Source organism: Girardinichthys multiradiatus, chromosome 17 (genome assembly GCF_021462225.1).
Source record: "Girardinichthys multiradiatus isolate DD_20200921_A chromosome 17, DD_fGirMul_XY1, whole genome shotgun sequence".
In the NCBI taxonomy this organism is placed as follows: domain Eukaryota; kingdom Metazoa; phylum Chordata; class Actinopteri; order Cyprinodontiformes; family Goodeidae; genus Girardinichthys; species Girardinichthys multiradiatus.
In genome coordinates, this window is record NC_061809.1 from 27,959,335 (window position 1) to 27,979,824 (window position 20,490).

The following is a 20,490-nucleotide window of genomic DNA, read 5'->3' on the forward strand; positions in this document are numbered from 1 at the left end:
TTGCTGAACAAACCAGCAGAAAATAAAACTTTCTGCCAGTCTCTGTTGGAGATCAATCAGATGTGTTCCCGGTCTTACAGCAGGATCCATAAACAAAGAAAGAAAAAGAAGAATATCCAGACATGTTCTCCTCTAAATCAGTTTATTTTTCCTTCAGCTGATGCGGCGACAGCTGTTAGTTCCCCCCAGCCTGTCCATCCCGCCGTCAGTCCGCTGCTCAGGTGCTTGTGGTCCGACCTTCAGTCCTGACTGCTGTAATTTTTTTTGTCATTTCAGACAACAGACAAAAAAAGAAAGAGAGCCATCTGTCTGAGCCCTGACCTCTGACCTCTTGATGCCGCCTCTCCTGCTCCCCAGGGATTGTTAACAGTGTGTGTTCAGGTCGGGGGTTTTGGTCTTTCCTGTCGTCTGGGGGACTTGCTCCCACCTGGACCGCTTTCCCCTCAGATTTTCCTCTCTCTTTTGCTGGTTCATTCTCTCTGGTTCTCGTTCAGCCTGGACCCAGACTCTGATCAGCGTCTCCTGGAGGACAGAGCAAGAGAGTTACTGTAGACGTGATGAGCTCCAGCTCAAACTATCGGAGTTGTGAATAACAAGAAAGAAGAATCCCGTTTCTGTCCCAAATATGGGTGTAAACATTCCCGTGTCTCTACCCTAAAGCTTTTCAGCCATTAGATCTTTAACCCAGCTTAACTCTAACATGCAGCCTCATTAAGCTTCATCACAATTACTGACAAAAAACTAAATAATATTTAAATTTGATGTTTGGGAGCATGATACCAATTCTGCCCCCCATAAACTGCTGCAAGTCACATTCTATGTGAGATTTCTAGCAAGTTTGAATCTCTTATGCAGGATAAGTGTGTGCATGGGTCCGTGCGCATTATAGATGTAAATACAGAAGAAGAATGCATTTCTAAGGATGTGTCAGGATCAGGTTCTGAAGGTGTTTAGACCCAACCTCAAACCGTCCATATTTATCCAACCAAGAAGCAGCCAAAATAAAAAAGCAATATGTAAAAACCTGGGTCCATCCCATGATCCGGCAGCTTGTAGAACCACCAGCAGTGGGATCATTGCGGCCCAGCCTTCTTTCAAATGGTTAATTTCTACAGGCCTCTCTGAAGTTCTGGACTTTGACTGGACCATTTTAACACCTTGATTCTTTTGTTTTTCAGCCATTTAGATTTAAATCTGTGGCTGTGTTTGGGATGATCGTTCTGATGATAACCCAGTTCACGTTCGACTCAATTACTGCAAGCTGGCCAGGTCCTGCGGCTGTAATAAAAGCCCAAATGATCAGTCCTCCACCACCGTGCTTCACGCAGGGTTTCTGCAGGGCTTTAGACAGTGTTAAAGAAAGCTTAAAACACAAAGTCGGGTCTTTTCTACGTTAGATCTACATTGACTTTTTACTTGGTTCCTAAATTTCTGCTCCTAACGCTGTAAAATTAAATTATTTGTTATATTATCAACTACCAGCTCCTTTGTCCTGCTAGAGTTTAAATTTAATGAGGTTTGGTTTCATGGATTTCAGCAGTTGGATGCATACGTGTAATAGCTCTGGAGTAAGTTGTTACTAAGGAGTTAAGTTAATTATAGATCCTAAATTTAAATAATTAAGATCTTGAATAGGGTCTTAAGAGTCTGTAATTCAGGTTATGGAAATGTGACAAAAATCCTGTTGACAGCTACTATGAGGTGTTTGTGGAAGAAAAAAACCGTCATTGGTGCTTGGTTCTGTGTAATATTGCTAAACATCTCTACTGTGGTCTCATCTGTCTGAAGGACATTGCTCCATAAATCTCGAGCTTCCTTCAGATGCAGCAGTGCAACTATGCAAATCTAAGTTGAGAGCAGGAGTTGTCTCCTTTAATCCATCTAAACAGCTATAGTTCAGTTTTTCACTTTAGCATCAAACATGCAGACACCTGCTGTGTCTGTGAAGGAGCTCTGTGGTTCGTCATTTTATTGAGGACTTCACGCTCTGACCTTGGGGTGAATACTCTGGGATGTCCACTCCTGGGAAGATTGTCAGAAGTCTTAAATGTTTTCCACCTGTATATCATGTTAGAATGATGGACTTCAAATCATTTTAGTTTTTCATATTAGTTCATCTGTGGTCATTGCTGATGTCTTCCCGTCTTGGCATTGTGTTAACGCACACCTGAATGATCAAGAGCTGCAAACTGACAGAACTTCTGCTTAAAAAGAGATGCTAGCTCAGGATGATCAGTTAATTAAATCAGTTAAATTCAATGGAAGCACCAAGGGTTGCACAGTTGATAGCTGAACCCAATAAAGACCAGATCAGTTTTATTTGATCCTGCTACAGCTAAACTGACACACAACAGATGCAGAGGATTGTTGCTGTTAAACAGTCTTTTATTTTAACTCAAAAAACCAAATGTGTGAATATAAAAACTTTCTAAATGTTGGTCTTTGGCTGTTTAAGGCCTTATTCCACAGCAGGTTCCTGCTGTCTCTGCTGCTTGGCTTCCCTGTCTCTCTCCCTCTGCCTGCCTCGGACATCATGCTTTTCAAATCTCGCCCTTTTCTCTCTGCTAAGAGAGACACGTGTAAGGTGTTTGTCAGCGAATGAGATAACAGGCCCTGATCTGTCACGTTCTCTTTGTTTGCTGCCTCGTAGCTCTAGATGCATGTCTCACCTTCCTCCAGTTTTGAAGATGAGGTCGGCGTTGGGAGCGCCTTTCGGGTGTTGGTAGCGGGGCCGGCGCTCCCGGTTGGTGTTGGCTGGAGCCGGACGCTGGGCAAAGGACTGCATCATCTCTGCAACACGCACAGAAACAAGGTTTAATCAGAAGAATGTGATGTTTTGCGACAAACAAATGCCATTTGTCTGTCCCGTTGCACAGAAGAAAACCTCAGGCTGTTACTTTAGAAGTAAAAGAACTAATCGACAGGATGTTGATTTAAAGGTTTGGGTTTTTCCCTGACAGGCCTGTTAGCCAGCGTTCCAGCTCCAAATCAAACTGGGTGATAGAAATATTTCAGGAGATAAACCCTGAAATCTTTATCTGCCTGTTTAAATAACAAACAAATTTGTGTTTGTTCCTTTTTCTCATTACAGAGCTGCATTAAGCTCCATCCAGGATCCTTGCTGCGTACCCTGATAGTCCTCCTGCTCCTGCCTCTCGTTGATGTCCAGAGTGAGTTTCTTCATCCTCATGCGCTCCTCCTGCTCGGCCTGCTGCTGGTTGAAGTGGTTCGCCGCCAGGTGGGACGACAGGGGGACATTCAGGATCTTATACTGTCAACAATGAGAACACATCAGAAAACTGCTTAGGAAGCTGCTCAAGATCAGATCTATCAGTTAGAAGCACCATTAATATGCAGACGTTATGTAGGCATTTAAATACAAAACAACCCACAATGAACCTGTGTAATCATGAATCAATAACACTCCATTTTAGTGGCTTTCATGTGTGTTTCATGATGTAAAGACCTGGTTACCAAAGCAAAGACATTTCCTTCACAACACGCAGCCTGTTAGCTTAGCATAAAGACTGGAAACAAAGGGAAACTGCTAGCCTGGTTGTGCTAATCGAAACAAAAATCCACCTGGCAGAATCTTTACAGCTCAACCATAAACAGAACAGACATGCATCCAAACTGAAAGCTTTGGCTTTACATCCAAAATAAATCCATAATGTTCCAGACTTTCCACACTGTGAAAGACCTTCTTTACTAAAGAGCAGAGACTGGTGTGCTGAAGGTGGAGCACACAAACAAAGCTGGTTCTGTGGGACAGAGCTGCAGTTAAAGCCCGTCCAGCAGACCGGTTCACACACACAGCATGCCTGTATCCTCCACTGCAGGAAGCGAACGTCAGAGTGTTTACAGAGGGAGAAACGTCATTTCCCTCCACACACCTCACCACAAAGTAGCTCTGTGTTCACACTGAGCCGATGTGGCGGCTGACGCCTAAACGGAGCGTAGCAGAGTGGACTCTGGCAGAGAGAAGGACACACCCTTCAGCACAGGAGCCGGCCTCGGCCCTCAGACCGCTAGTTTCAACCGGACGGGCCTCGCTCATACAGACACTGTGGAGAGCTTTAACCCAACGTGTGGCAGAGCAGCTCCTCTAACTGCTAATCAATCCAGACCTCAGAAATAACAGCCTGGACATGGTCTGGTGTGTTCACCAGCTTCTCTATACCTCGACTTCTAATGCAGATTTGTTCTTATTTTTACTGAAGCATAATTTTATTACTGAAACATTTAATCTACCAGAAGCAATGATTCTAATAGCAGCCCAGTATCACCTTTCAGTAACATCATTACACCTCCACCTAAACCCTCCTGGATGCGTCAAATAAATTCTGGTTCCCAAGCATGGCTACTTAGAGATACAATAATTATCAGCAGCCACTTTATTAGGTACGCTGATCAGTTCTCAGAACCCGCTGATCTTCTGGGATTTTCACACACAACCACCTCTTAGGTTTACAGAGAAGAAAAGGCAGACCGGTTCCAGGTGACAGAAAGGGACCAGCAGCTCAAATACCCCCTCATTAAAACCAATACAGAACACCGTCTCTGAACCATGAAGCAGATGAGCTACAGCAGCAGAAGATCACAGCAGGCGCCACTTCTGTCAGTGAAGAACAGGAAACCGAGGCTGTGACTCCCACAGGCTCACCCAAACTAGACAATACCAGACTGGAGAACCGATGGCAGGTCCAATCAGTCTTTATTTCAGTACCAACTGAGCAGAACCTGGGGTTTAAGCTGTGTTGCTACTGACCATGTCCACCCCTTTAAGACCACAGTGGACACATCTTCTGATGGCTGTTTCCACCAACACAGATGGGAAACAAAAAGTAACAAATCATTTTCATAAAGAGAAACGTTATGATCAGAAATCCGTTATGATCGGGTCTGCTCTTCTACCTGACCATTACGACAGGTTGTTCGGTGTGACATTAAAACCGCTGATCCAGACCACCTAGCAGATCAGAAGAAGCTCAGGCTCTCTGGGAGGTAAGCTTAAAAAAATGATGGATGAGATGTTTGAACACTGTGTTCTCTCACCTGCTGCTTGTTTCCTTTGCGAGTGAGCATGACGAACTGCATGGTGTCGGAGATGTCCGAGTCTCCCTCTCCCATGCACTGCTGTCCGGATCCGCCCTTCTTCAGCTGACTCTTCAGCTGCAGAGGAATGGCCACGTCCAGCTGGTGCACCTTCACCACCTCGCCGCTACGCTGCTGCAGAGACCAAAACAAGCACGTCAGGAGGCTTCAGTGGGGACAACTGAGTCAATATCTTCCAGAGTAATTGTAGGAGGATGCCATGCCTGCAGGTTCTCCAGCATCATCTTATCCAGAGCCTGAATGAAGTCTTCATCCTCAGCACAGGCCACATGTTTCAGTCCACCACCACGGATGGTGACCTCCTATCAACAGGCAGCAAATGTTACATTTAGAATAACACCAATTTTCTACCGTAACACTATAAGATATATGATCTTCATACACTGTTCTCCTCGTCTGTCTCGTTCTCTTTATTGGAGTCGGTCAGATAATCTGTGTTCTCCTCCTCCTCTTCCTCCCTCTCCTCTTCCTCATTCTCAGATCCTTCCTGAGAAGGCCAAGAAGAAACCACAGATGATTATCTCCCAAACAAAAGTAAAAGTAAACAAGCAAAGACGAAGAAATTAAAAACAGATTGAAACGTAGCTGATGTTTGGTCGATCATTGGATCAAGATGCAAAAAAAACAAAAACAATTTTGACCCGGAAACTTTAAATAATTTGATCTGAATGACATTTGGTTTTTCCTACAAGTAAGCGAGAGGTATGTTGACCCACTCTGCGTTTCCAGCATGAACAGACTGTTAAAGGTCACACAGAAGCCCAGACTTTGACTAGGCCACTCTAAATTCTTAATTCACAGCCTTTCAGATCCTGAAGCAGGAAAGTAACCCTGAGACCATCACACTACCACGACCATGTTTGACCTTTGGCAGAGGAAAAATGAAGCACAATTTCCAAAAGGTTATATTTATTTATTTATGTTTTTACTTGATTCTACTGATGAGGCAGTTTTAGGCCGGAGTGAAGCTACTGAACCTGAACTCAACTTCCCAGAAAGAAAGTGTTTTATGGATGATTTAACAGGAGGCCAATTCTTCACATACGTCTGGATACACCTTCATGCAAACACTGCATTTTGTGTTAACTTGTGTTATCTTTGTCTAATATTTGATGATCGGAAACCTTTTGTGGCAAACACTTTTTCTGTCCACTGTATAAACAATTTAAAGGTGTGTTGAGATAAGATTGTTTCTGACACAAAAGGCATTCAGGGTGGGGTCCTAGAAAAGTAGGCAGACCAGGAACATTACCTCCAAATAAAACAAAATTAAAACAAGTTTCAATCTTTCCTGGTCATTGCACAATAAAAACCAAACACAGCAGAGCCACACAAATAATTCATGCCAACTGTCAAGCACGGTGTTGGTGGGCTGATGGTTTGGGCTTGTTTTGCAATCTAAGTGCCTGGACACCAGATGATTACAACCTGAGATGATTAAGCTTAAGTATTTTTTTGAAAACTTTATAGGACCCTGCAGAAACTCTGTGTTAAGCACGATGGTGGAGGGCTGATGATTTTGTCTCGTTTCTATAACAACAAGGACATGAACACCCTGCAGTCACTGGGTGGACCGTCAATACCTCTAGAGTTCTACAGACAAATGAGCCCAATGGGCCCAAACTCAGCAACAAGTTTACAGCACAATACAAAGAAAAGAATCAAGGGGCAGCAGTGGCCTAGTCAAAGTCCAGAACTTAACATGACTGAAATGTTGTGGTGAGACCTCCAGAGAGCTGTGGAGAAACCTCAGTGAAAGGTGTTTCACATAAATGAGTTCTTTTAAAGCCAAACAGGAAGACAGAAGTTGTCATGGTGACCGTTTGTTGGCACTCTCTCGTTTCTTTGTAACGTGATGTAAACAAAGACACGTGACCATAACAACAGAAGGACTCACATCCTCTTCCTGTTCGTTCATCTCGCTCTCGTTCCCTGACTGCTCCTCGGTGTCAGCGGCTCCCTCGTCATCCTCATCTTCGTCTTCCTCATCGAGAGGCTCCCCTTCGCTCATGGCGCTGGAGCGACCGTCCTTCTCCATGGCCATGCCTTTGTTAAAACACACAGAGTTGATCTTTTAGGAAACAGCAACATTACTGAAACAGAAACTCTTGTTATGAACACATTAAACATGGAGGGAATCATCGGATCATAAAAATGTTCCTATTTTGACTTTAACAGAGTTTGTAAAAAGCCAGGGCAGAAATAAAGCTCTGAAGTTGCAGATCAGGTCTTTTGCGACTGAAGGACTCAGGATTGTCCGACTCCGGTTGAAGTATGAAAGGGTAACAATGGGCCTCTGTTTACCTGCTGGGGGCCTCCATCAATCACTCTTCACTCTGCAGCATTCAGGCAGCCCCTGTCGAACTCCAGCACTGGAAAGTTACAGGGGACAAACACTCAGCTGAGGTCCGGATCAATAACCTGCAGGACTCTCCTTTATTTCCCCTACGTCACTTCTCACACTCACCTTTAGGGGGCCCCGTTACTTTAATAAGAGCAACATTCTTACTAAACATTCTTACTTTTGCAGCTTTTATGTAATAATCCCAGAAGTATTTGTACACTGATTTAGAGGTATTTGTAGCTCCTTTGAGGACTTCAGGTGGTTATACTGGAGTCACCGTCTCAGAGGGTGGAGCTCACATTTTTCTCTGCATTCCAGCTCAACACCTTGAAACTGTCGAACAAAGCAGAGGTTTTATGCTGTCATCAAGCCGCAGAGCCAGATACACCCGCTACATAAACGCTTCCTCCTTCCCTTTCACCTCATCCGGAGCAATTTGGTCACACTAACTAAACTAGGCTGCAAGACGAGCATTTAAGGAAAAACTTCACCTTCTTAAGTGTCTTCAAATATAGTCACGGTAAAAAGAAAGTCCATCCACATCCTAATCTGGGGTTTTATGTAACCTCCAACACACAATAGGTTGCAAACTATCATTACTCAACAAACAATAAGTGAAAATGAAAAAGCTTTGTGGAATAAATAAGTACACCTAGAGATCGAACAGCTGATAGAACCACCTTCAGCAGCAGGAACTCTCAGTGGTCATTTTCTGTCTGAGTTTATTACATTAATGTAGAGGAGTTTTGGCTCAATCTTTCTAATGTTGCTTCAGTTCATTGAAATGTGTTTCTGCACAGCTCTGCTAATAACATTTGAACCAGGCTGAGGTCTGGACTTTAACTAGGCCATTCCAAACCCTTGATTTTTTTTCCTCAACCATTCAGTTGTAGATGAGCTGCTGTGATATGGGACCATTTTCCTGTTGATGACCCAGTTTGGTCCAAGCTTCAGCTGATGGACAGAAGGACTCACATTTAACTCAAGAATGCAGATCTTGGTCCACTCAGTGACTGCAAGGTTCTCAGGTCATGTGGCTGTAAAAAAACGCCTGAACCACCAGCCCCCCACCACCAAGGTAGACAGCAGGTTTAAAGGTTTTTGTGCTGAAATGCTGTGTTGGTTTATTCCTGACATCTCTACTCATTTGTCCAAAAGGACATTGTCCCAGACGTCCTGTCCTTCATTCAGATGAAGCTTTGCAAACCTAAGTCATGCAGCCATATTGATTTTAGAGCAAAGAAACTTTCTCCTTCAACCCTTCCAAGCAGGCAAGAAAATGGTTCTTTCTTTGTCTAATTGCCGTGTCATGAACTTTAACCTTTAACCTGCGACCAAAAGCCAGCGGAGTCTGGAAAAGTTGTTTTAAATGTTTTCTACTCAGAATGACGGATCTCAAAAAGTCTGTAAATGGTTTCATGATGCTTCCCAGATTGACGGACATCAACAGTTGATTAAAGTCATTGCTGATATCTTCCTACCCTGGCATTGTGTTAACACACCTTTAGGATGCAGAGCAGCAAACTCACAAAACTCCAGCTTTTATAGGTGGTGTTCACACTGATGGCGATCAGCTAATCTGTGCGTTTGATCAGCAGCACCTGGCTGCTACTTTCTAGCCAGAATGTACTTCGTTTTTCTTAGCATTCCTTGTAATGTAACGGTGTTTAATTTAGTGCCAAATAAAATGACATTAAAACCTTCCATAGCAATCCTAGTTGATTCATGTCACAAATTACACTATTTTATTGAATATCTGACTTAATTAACACAACAGATATTCCCTCCTGAGTTTAACCTGCAATAATATCCTCATCCAACCCAGAAGACAAGTCTGGGTCTGACTTTCACCGCACAAAACCTTCATTTTTTCTCTTTTCATGCAGTTTGTAGAAAGACAGCACTCTCTACTTTGAGGGAAATGCTGATTTTCTAGCCTGGCGAGAACATAAGTAGTCACGTGTTAACTCCTTTCATTTAAAGATGTTTTTCTGCTCCTGGTGTTTGATTTCTGTCACCCTGCATGTTTCTGGCAAACAGCTTTAAACATCATGAAATCAACTTTTGAAAGATCATCATTAAGATCATGTATGTGACTGTTTGTTGTCTTTAAATGAAAATATTTACTCATGTGTTTACCTGATTCTATAAATAGCAGGAGATAATTACCAGGTAAAGTTATTTAGTGAAACATGCTGAAAACAGAACAATGACATTTATTTTTGATGAGTAATTTCTGTTTTGGTGACGCAGCTGAAATAAAATAATTCACAGTTGTCATTAAACTTAATCTCCAGTAATTGTTTCCAAGTCCTCCGTACCGACGGGATTGGTCAGGTGAGCGGATGTGTTTGGAATGTGTGTGTTTCGGTGAACCGGCAGATCGAGCAGCCCTCCTACACAGCAGGGAATGCTGCTCTGCCAAGAGGAAACCAGAGGAACCGGCTGCAGCATCAACCCGCATCATCGGGAAGCTCATTCTTACCCAGTTTGACGAGCACTTCCCTCTCCAGGTCGGCGACGTGCTTGGTGGCCTCATCCAGGGAGCAGCTAAGCCTCATTTTTGGTCTGAGCAGCTCCAAGGTGTCGCTGATCATGTAGTCGATGTCGATGGGGAACGGGTGGTCCTTCGTCCAAACATCCACGCTTTTTTTCCACCAAATGTACCTCTGCAGACACATACAACCTTTGATTAAATCATCTTCTAGATTCTGATCACATTCAGGGTAATTACATCCCATGTTAGTGACAGGAGGTGCTTCAGGAGCAGACGGACCTGGAAATAGATGAGGAAACAGTCGAGCTTCTTCTTGCTGGAGCCGCGATCAAAGTACTGACCGCAGGTATCGAGCAGGGTGCAGACCAGACGGATGCGAAACAGGTGCTCTGGGGGGTCCAGAGGACTGGGGCTGCCATCCTGGTTCACCCCGAAAGAGATGAAGGAGAAGAGAGCGCGGAAGACGACTGCAGACTCCACCATTCGGTAGTTGTAGAGCTCGCCCAGGAACTTGGCGCTGCTGATGCGCCGCTGGTTGAACTTGGGCTGGTTGACCTGAATGAGAACGTGAGGAATTATGACCAATAATAATCTGTCCTGCAAGGTTGCACAAGATGTTCTTACTGAGAAAGTGTGTAATTTAATGTCAGTACAGCTGCACATAAACCTGCACACACCATCTTCGTATTGAAACATGGTGGTGGGAGCATCATGCTTTGGGAAAGCAGATAAATGGAGCTAAGTCCAGGACAATCCTGGAAGAAAACCTGTTAGAAGCTGCAGGAGACTTGAGACTGGGGTTGAGGTTCACCTCCCAGCAGGTCAACTACCATAAATATACAACCAGAGCCCCATCCAATCTGACTGAGCTTGAGCTGTTTTAGAAAGAACATTTTCAGTCTGTAGATGTTCCCTAACCCCTGATTACCCAGGTGCTATTAATGGCGACATTTGTGGTTTCTCCGTTTATCAAAAATCTCAAACTTACGGCTAAAATGTTAAACTCAAGGCTTAATTTGGACAGATTAAAAGTCAACTCATTTCCTTCTTTTTATTTACATTCAATGTCAAAAAACTCCAGTTGTTTCAGACACAATTTTCACTTTTAGAAGACAGAATATAGAAATATTTTGTTTTCTTTGCTTTATGTAAACCCGTCGCCTGCTAGAAGCCAAAATTATGTTTTCCATATTTTCCAGGACTGCATAGGAACCAGAAACATAAACGAAGTGACCATGGCGAAACGTACAACCTGATCCAATAAAATGCTCAATTCTCTTAAAACAGACTAGAAAAAACAAACAGAAATGTAAGTGGAAAGAAAAACCAAATTCTAAAGTCTGCAAAGGTTTGAGTGAGAAAAAAATGGCGGCGTCACAGCAGCATTGTGCTTGACATAAATCATCCTAAAGGCACCTACAGGCATTTTTAAAGAGTAATTAATCATTTAATAAAACTTCCGTTTCCTTCCAGAGTCACAGCAGACAGAAACTGGTTACCAGTCACATGACAACTGTTAACCTAATTAGACCAGCAGTTGATGCAGGTCCAAACGTTTGACTGGGGGATCGGACAGAAACAGGTTTGTAAAAACAGACGGTTCTGTAGTGGATCTCTCAAACATCTGAATGATCCAGTTAATGGCTCTAGCTTTCTCCTGCTTTTAAAGCCCAAACTACCAGGATGATCAGCTACGGTTCTGGCTCAGAGAGATCTGAAGCTCATAGTTCTGCTGGTGAATATTCACGCCTGCATGGAGCAGGTTTAAATGTACCGGAAGCCCAAGAGCCGGACAGCGTTCCTGCATGACATCCTGCTACACACTGATCTGCTCAGTTTTCCTACAAGTGAAGAAACAAAAACAAACTTTGTCAAAATTAGAGCCATTTTTGTTCCTTCTGGCTTTGTTGGACCTCTTCACTCCGGACTCATCCAACCTTAGGCTGAGAAAATACAACTATGCGCCATGAAGCTGATGAATCCATGCTCGATTATGTTAGAAACTTTAACACTGCTGCTGGAAGTGAGAGGCAAGCAGAGCTTGTATTTATGGTTGTTCTTGTTGGACCTCTGCCCACAAAACTGCTTGCAAACTGGACCGAATCTCTGCAACCTTGGGTCAGTAATCGGTCCAAAAAAGATGAAACAATTCTGCTTATTCTGGCCGATACCGACTTCTGGTTTTACTTGAAGTCTGAACTACCGATGGTGTTTTTTTTTTTTTACAGATCTGATAAAAATCTGCAGCAGCTTCTTGAAATCCAACAGAAAATACAGAAATGACAAGATTATCCACATTTGACTGAAATCTAAACAAAGTTCACAGTGTTGGTTGATGTGTTTACAGACTGAAAATGGAGGCTGTTCTTATTTCTGATTCATTTCATGAACAGGAAAGATAACATGTGATTTTTAGCACCAGGTACATGGAAGATGGATCAGAACTAGGATCAGTAAAATCTTTTAGTTTCAGGCTAAAACTTAAAGCTAAAAGAAGGAAATAAAGACAAACACTTCTGATAAAAGAGACGATTCTGCACCTCCAGGAACCTAAACGTTGCAAGTTGTTGGTCAACACCTCAAATACCCTAAAAGGACCTGCAGAAAAGGACTCCCATCCATTACATGGAGCAATGTCTTCCAAACTATTCTTGAAGGCCAAAGCAATCAATTAAAAGGTTTCTAGTTCAGCCATCGTTGAATCGGACCTCGTCAACAGAGGACAAAAAGTTCTGCGTTTACACTCAGGGTCAGCAGGATGGATGGGTAATATGTGCAGTATTGTGCACACAGTTCTCCATGTGCAGCTGTGAAGCTTTGGTGAGCAGCCAAAACATTCCAGGGAACCCTCATGATTTACATTTTCCTTTTGGTCAGAACAACAACTAAATAAACCTCGGATGGTTACTGCTTTTCCTCTTCAACTGATGATTTTAATGCACAAGAGCTTGTTTTCTACATTTGGAAAGGTTACAGAGAAAACAGGACTAAATGTGAGTTTCAGAAATAAACTGAATAGTTTAAATTGGGAAAACGTAAACCAGATCAACATATATAGATAGAAAAAGTTTTTTTCCTGGTTCTTTACCTCCATGCCAAGCCGGATGTCCTCCAAGACTCCGTCCACCACATGGATACCCACGTCCTCCTGGTAGGCCACCAGGCCGGCCAGCAGGTTGGCCACACAGTGGATGCTGTTGTACTTGACGTTCCAGATGTTGATCATGCAGCAGATCAGGTAGCCCTTGACCTCGGGGTCCTGCCACGGCAGCTTGCGCATCTGCCTCAGCACTTTCTCTGTGGTGACTTTGGACAGGTCCTTGTAGAGCAGCTTGCGGATGTACTCGTGCAGCGGCGGCCTCTTCTTCTTCACGGCCTTCTCAATGGGTGGTGGGTTGCAGTAGTAGTAGGCGTTCTCCACCATGGTCACGTAGCGGGCGTCCAGGTGTTGCGCCTGCTTTTTACGCATCATTTGTTCCTGCAGAGCAGAGAGGATCTGACTGAAATGTCTCACTGGGACAGATGTGTTGGCACAGCTGGTAAACTTTAAGGCTTTCTACACATCTTTACCAGAAGTGCCAGTCAATAACTGTGCGTTTAAAGTTGTGCTACAACACTGTAACCTCGTCTTTAAATTAAAGCCAAAACTAAATCGCAGTTTGGCTGTAGGAGAGGAAGAGGACCAGCACTGACCAGCAGGACGCTGGTCCGCAGGTTAGAATCCGGCGACCTGAACAGGAAGCGGCCGCAGGTCTCCAGCAGAGTGCAGGCCATCTCGATTTGGTGATGAGTGAAATCAGACAGCAGCATCTGTTGGAACACAATCGCAAACATCCAACTCAACATTTCTGACCTTCCCAGTCCAGATTTTCTAAAAATCTGCCCACAGAACTTTATACAAATGCATAAAGACGAGGAAAATGCAGCTCTCAGTGACAGAATATTACATTTATAATAACTTTATATGAATTATTTGAAACCAGAGAGGTTTGAAAGGTCCAGCCTCAGATCTCAGCTGATTCTGACCCACCTTCAGACAGTGAAGAGTGTCGGTCTTTGAGAACATCTTGAACTTGGAAAGCTCCCCGATGAATCGCACCGTTTTGTTTTTTGTCTCGATGTTGATCTGGTCTTTCTTACGGATCTAAAAAAGGCACAAATTTAACTTCTTCACCAAGATGAAAAACACTTTTTTTGCTAAAACAATTAAAAACTAATATTTCATTTAGCTATTTCCAATTCTTATTTGATGTTTTTGGGTTTCTTAAAGTTTCAATAAATCCACCTAAAATATTTTAGGGCCTAAAAGGCCCCCAGAAACCCTGTATTTAGTGCTCTAATTATTTCTATGACGGCACAGGGAAGCTAAGGATTTAAATTAAGGGAAAAAGACCTACATGGAACCTGAAGTCTCCCTTCAGCATGGAGCAGAGATCCTCGGCCACGTCCGACATGCAGGGATGCAGAGTTGCCACCAGGCGTGAGTAGAAAGGCAGAAGATCCAACCTGAAAGATCAGTCAGTAACCTTCAAACAAAAACTCAGTGTGATGGCTCCTCTTTGTGGTGCTTTGAGGTATGAAATCTGTCAGGTGAAATTTGATATTCACCTCACAAAATTCATTAAAACAAAATTTTAATTGCTTTGTTTAATGACAGGCTTCTGAACAACCTTACCTCTGCCTGGGGACAGTGAACAGGGCTCGGACTAGTTTCCTCCTGTTGGATTTGGTGTTCATGTTCATGCAGAAGTCCATGGCAGCCTGAAAGTGTCCAGAACACCCATATATTTAATGTTTTCCACCTTTCCACCTGCTGCAGCAGGTTTGTGTTGCAGATTAGAGCAGAGATTAGAAGGAAACATGTCTGGAACGCTCCCTGGGATCAGATCAAGCATTGTATAGCCCCTTCACCTTGTCTATGAGGTCTCTGTTGACACAGTTAGGAAGCTGCTGGATGAACGCGTCCACGATCAGCTTCAGGTGGGACCCTGTGTTGGCCTCCTCATCCTCTTGTTCTGCACAGACAGACACAAATAATGGCCGAAATCCAAATCAATTAAATCCATAACCTAAACCCCTGCTAACAAAGAGCAGCAGTGGCATCCATTAATTATCTGAGAAAACGTGGGACAACAGAGACATTACAAAAACTGATGAAATGACGAGACGTCAACTGATCAGATATCTGATGAAGTCTTGGTTGTGTTCTACATGTGACAATACTCACATATTGCTCCAGGTCAGGACTAAGGCGCAGGGTTGTTAGATAAGGTCTTTCTTCCAAAGAACACAAATCAAAAACGTTTTGCTAAAATTCCAAAAGAAATGTTTGACATCACCACAAGAACACCATACCCCCAATGAAACATGGTGGTGGGAGCATAATGCTGTGGGGTTACATTTTCCAGATGGTTTTTTGCCAAGTGATGAAATACCAGGCTACTTTGACCCAAACGTCCAATCAGAAGATGGATTTCTTTTTTTATATCATAAATCAACACAATTATGAAGAAATTACATTTTGGAGTTCAGAACTAAATCTAAGAGAAAATCGTTGGGGTCCCCGGGAGAGACCTGTGGACAAGAGATGTTCTCAAAATCTGAGAGATTTAGAAAACCTTTCCAAAAAAGATTGGGCCAAGACTAAGATAGGACCTTCTGATGGACTCCTACCAAAACTAAAAGCTGAACTTCTATCAAAAGGTGCTTCTATAAAGTATTTGTTAAGTTTGATTTTGTTAATATTGCCAGTTGAACTGAACAAGGAATATGTCACATTAAAGCTGGAAAAGGTCTCTTTAGAAATAGTTCCTACCTTGCTCGTCCAGCAACTTTTTGGCCAGTTCCTCATTCTCCACCTCGTCTCCACCCTCCAGCTCAAGAGGCTCATCTGCGATGTCCAGAGCTTCAAGTTCTAGCTCCAGATCTTCTGTGGTACTCACATCTTTTCCTTCTCTGCCATCTGAAGTCAATAACATTCAGAATAAAGCTCTGAATCAGCCTCTTTCTGTTTTTATTATTGAAATGATAAAAAGTACCTTTGGTGTCCTCCTTGTCTTTGCTCAGGCTGCTCTTCTCGTTGTCTTTGAAGAGGATGGCAGGAATGAAAGCCTTCAGGTCGATCATGTTCTCGTAGAAGTTGCGAGCGTCTTCGTCCTCCCAGATCCCCCCCTCGAGTTCGTACTCCCCAGGTTTGCCAGGGGTGAAGATGTCGATGCCGGGACCATGCTCTGAGGGAGAAAACAGAGTGTTAGAGATGTTCAGAGGTCTAAGAAATGATGTCTGATGATCAGACACACACCTTCCTGCACGGTCTTGTTCTGCGGCAGCTCCGGCATATTTTCATCCAGCAGGTCAGCCAGAGACTGAGTGTTGGCCAGCAACTTCTGGTATGATGTGGCGAACTCCTCATACTGCTTGTGCCTGTCCTCGCTGAGCTCGCCTTTGGAGTGGAGGATCCGACTGGAAAAGCAGAAGATTTCAGCACAGGTCAGACTGAAGTGCATGAAAGATCATGATGCTCTGTGAGAACCACGATGGGCCACTCACCGGTTCTGCCTCTCGATGTTCTGCAGCTCACGGTGGTCTTTCTTCAGATGCTTGGTTAGGGATGTGAAGTACTCTCGCAGGAGGTTCTGGAAGGGCTGCTGTTTCTCTGTGCTGATGATCTCGCTTGGAGGGAAAGTCAAGCAGAACTTCTCCGCTGCCAGCTTTACCTTGCGGGGTATCAGACCGGCAATGTCGTCCCCACAGTGCTTGCAGAAGCTAATCACCACAGACACGTGGGTGTGCGTCTCTCGGTCCGTCCCGATGATGTTCTTCAGCTGCTCGTAAATCAGCGAGAGGCCTTCCTTATCGGTGAAGAGGCCAACAATGGTGAGCTCGGCGATAAACCGCAGGTCAGTGCGCAGCTTGCTCACGTTAGGTGCCTTGTCCTCCTTCCTGGCTTCAAAGTGCTTCTTCCACGCCTGCAGCAGTAACGGAGCAAACTCTGCGTAGCGCTGGTGGAAGAGGGAGCACAGGTGCACCGCACAGCCAGCGTCAGAGATCTTCAGCTTGGCCTCCACCAGGGAGCTTACTGCCTCACCAATGTACTTGCTGAGATTGAGGGAGGCAAAGTCATTAGAGAGCGCATCCCGCTGCTGTTCAGTCAGCGTGCGAAGCTTCTTGACAAAGGCGGTGTTCTTCTTAAGGCTGGAGTCCAACCGGCTGAAGAAGGCCTCCTCAGGCCGGCTCTCATGGGCGTTCTGGTTCTTGCTGCGGAGTTCCTTCCTGCCATGATGGCGTTCCCAGGCCTCCTGGTGCAACTGATGTCCCTCCTCCTTTTCTCTAGTGACACACCAAGGTAGCAAGACAAGAGTAAATTAAAAGCTTCAGAAGGGACACCAGAGGAGGATCACAGTTAGAACCCTAAAAACAATTCTGAGCTGTGGTGGAACATTGGTTGGACAGACACAGAGGTTTCTAGGTCTTTCAAGTGATAAACAACAAAGACTTTAAACTCCAACTTCCAACACCTGGAAGATCCAAACATTGCTGACAGGCAGAATAAATGAGAGCATAATAGCAAGACATATAGCTCCAGCAATCATGGCAGCATCTTGCACAAGTATTCATAATCCATAATTACACTGCAGCTCCAGCTGCAAGTATTTTAAGTATGTCTCCACCAGCTTTGGACTCCTACAGACTAAACTGGAAGGTGAACCTCTGGCCTGGTCTCAAGTCTCCTGCAGCCTCTAACAAGATTTCATTCAGGATTGTCCTATTTTAGCTCCATCCATCTTCCTGTCAGCTCTGACCAGCTTCCCCGTCCCCTCTAAAGAAAAGCATCCCCACAGCATGACGCTGTCCTCATGGTGACACACAAAATGAGCATTTCCTTCACAACGACATTATGCATGTAGACAAGAAAGATCCAATTTGGTCTCATCTGAGCAGAGCACCTTCTTCCTCATGTTTGCTGTGTTCCCTAAATGGCCTGTGGCAAACTGCAAACAGGATTTCTTATGATTTTCTTTCAACAAATGCTTTTTATTGCAAATCTTCCATAAAGGCCAGATTTGTGGAGGCTACAGCTAAGATTTGTCCAGTGGACAGACAGAGTTCTGAATCTGCAGCTCCTCCAGAGTTACCATCTGATTAATTTTCTCCTTGCCCAACCTGTCAGTTAAGGTGGACATCCATGTCTTGGTAGGTCTACAGTCCATCCTCTCTACGTGTTCAGAAGATGGATTGAACAGAACTCTGTAAGATGTTCCAAGACTGGGATGTTGTTGTAGAACCCAACCCTGCTTTAAACTTCTCCAGAACTTTCTCCCTGACCTGTCTGCTGTGACCCTTGGTTTTCATGATGCTGTTTCTTCTCTGATGTTCTCTAACAAACCTCTGAGGCCTTCACAGAACAGCTGGATTTAGACTCAGATTAAACTACACACAGGTTGGTTCTTCTTATTAACTAGATGACTTCTGAATTGGTAGCAGTGGAATTTATTTAGGGGAATCTGAGTAAATAGGACTAAATACACCACACTTTGATTTTTTTAACAAAGATTTTGAAAGCCATGTATCATTTCTCTTCTATTTTACAACTTTGCACGACTGTTGTTCCGTCAACAGCAAGGCAGTTCTAAATACGTGTTTTGTGTCTTCTTTATTTGTTTTATGTGGATAATTTTGGGACTGAGGTTTTAGATCAAAAGCACAGCAGAAGAAATAAAATTTTGTATTTGGAAGTTTGAAACTAATTTTACCTGACTTTTAAAATTACTGCATTCAAGTTAAATGCATTTGCTTTGGAAAAGTTTAGGGACAGCCTGTTTTGACTCATTTACATAATAAAAATTAGCAGCTACTGTTTACAGTTATGTTTGATAAAATTCTTAAACAGGAGAAATAAAAGCAGGACCTTGCATCGCTCCAATTTTGCTTTATAACAAATCTAATCATCGCTTACTTGAGGAGCGCTGCCTCCTCCTCACGCTGTCGTTTGGCCTCATCCTCTTGAAGCTTCCTCTGCAGCTCCTCCTGCTGCTTCTTCTCCTCCTCCTCTTTTTTCTTCTGATCCTCCTCCGCTTTCTGCTTTTCCTCCTCTTTCTTCTTTCGCTCCTTTTCCTCTTTCTTCTTTTTTTCCTCCTCTAAGCGCTTTCTCTTCTCTTCCTTGCCGGCATCCTTTTTGCTGCTTGCTTTCGCCTCCTCTTTGGCTTTGTCTCGAGCAGATGCCAGCTTCCTTTCGGCCTCTCTGTCCTTCTCCTTTTCCTTGTTGCTGAAGGAGGTAACGTCTTTTTCATCCATGTTTACTGAGGGCTTGCTCTCAGCAGGCATACTGAGGATGGATAACAACAAAAGCTTCATCAAAAAAACCTGAAAACTTTTCAGATTCCTTAAAAACGTGGCTTAAGACCTTCACAAAGACATAAACTTAGCTGAAGCTTAAAATGAACAAATATTATATTTGTTTTATCGATAAAAGTGCAAAAATGTTTTCAGATGAATCCTAAAAGATGAAGCTGCCTTTTAACAAATTTCGATGGAGAACTGGAGCATTTTTAGAGAACTGTTTGTAAAGCCAATAAACTCTGACCGTATGAATCATTCAAACAGAAAAATATCCCTAAACTCAAGGAATGAGCCTTTGTTGTGTCAGACAACTTCAATCTAACCAGTTATAAAGTGGATCTTTGGGCTTTTTGTTACCAGCAGCCTGTCACAATAACACTGAACGCTCCCATTTCTTTCATTTAAGTTGGATGTTGGTGCAGCATTTCCTCAAAACACACCAACTATGAACACGCAAAAAATTTTAAGTATTTCAAAACGTCAACGTAATTTACCGTCTACGCCGTGAAGAAGAGTCGGGAATCAAATCAACGAATCACCTGTTTATCACTGACCTCAGCGGACATGTTTACCTATGAATTACTAGCTCTTTTGTCTGTTAATAGCCAGACTCATCGACGTGCTTTCAGTTCACGGTGCTACTGACAAGCTACAGCGCTAAAATTTGTGTAGAAATTCATAAACTAGCATTAGCATTAGCTAACGCATTGCTAGAACAGACGAAAACAAACGTTTAGGCACGCTGGCAATGCGCATTAAGCCGTGGCAATGTTAATGTTAAACGACATGCAGGATTAAATAACAGATATAGGTAAAACAACAATGTAAACGTGGCAGTAAATGACGAATTTTACCCACTCATCGCTTCAAAACAAACATCGGTGAATGGGTTCCTAGTTAACCGAAGCAAGACCCTCTAATATTGATCCCATTAGTTATGCCTGACTAAAAACATAGTAAATAAAACAAATCAGTCTAATTTTTAAACAGATGAAACGATTTGTAATTATGAATTCATCTTTATTTGATATCATTTAAATTTAGCGTGATTTTCGGACAATTAAAATTGTGCGAACTGGCGATGTTTAGGGTCGCTTTATGTTTAATGCTACCTCCCGGCTAAGCTAGGCGGCTAATAGAACACACTTCAATCCGCAGTCTTTTTCTCCCACCAAAAAATGCTCCCTGTAATAAA

General features: G+C 43.4%; 1 protein-coding gene across 1 annotated transcript; it reads right to left on the reverse strand.

The window, feature by feature from the left end:
- Nucleotides 1-2,386: 2,386 nt before the first annotated feature.
- upf2 (UPF2 regulator of nonsense mediated mRNA decay) lies at nucleotides 2,387-20,219 on the reverse strand. Its single transcript, XM_047389954.1, has 21 exons — nucleotides 20,150-20,219; nucleotides 18,913-19,281; nucleotides 16,506-17,285; nucleotides 16,258-16,418; nucleotides 15,995-16,186; nucleotides 15,772-15,918; nucleotides 14,868-14,971; nucleotides 14,632-14,717; nucleotides 14,354-14,462; nucleotides 13,987-14,100; nucleotides 13,650-13,766; nucleotides 13,045-13,434; nucleotides 10,236-10,511; nucleotides 9,945-10,128; nucleotides 7,013-7,161; nucleotides 5,498-5,602; nucleotides 5,319-5,417; nucleotides 5,056-5,229; nucleotides 3,130-3,271; nucleotides 2,670-2,790; nucleotides 2,387-2,564 (listed from the first exon to the last, which is right to left on the reverse strand). The coding sequence occupies exons 1-21, from the start codon at nucleotides 20,155-20,157 to the stop codon at nucleotides 2,459-2,461; spliced, it is 3,933 nt and encodes a 1,310-aa protein (XP_047245910.1). The 5' UTR covers nucleotides 20,158-20,219; the 3' UTR covers nucleotides 2,387-2,458.
- Between the last annotated feature and the right edge of the window lie 271 nt (nucleotides 20,220-20,490).

Coding starts and splice junctions, on each gene's coding strand:
- upf2 (XM_047389954.1), bottom strand. Junction 17,286..18,912: donor GAGGAGGCAGCGCTCCTCAA/GTAAGCGATGAT, acceptor GTGTGTCACTAG/AGAAAAGGAGGAGGGACATC. Junction 14,718..14,867: donor ACAGAGACCTCATAGACAAG/GTGAAGGGGCTA, acceptor GGACACTTTCAG/GCTGCCATGGACTTCTGCAT.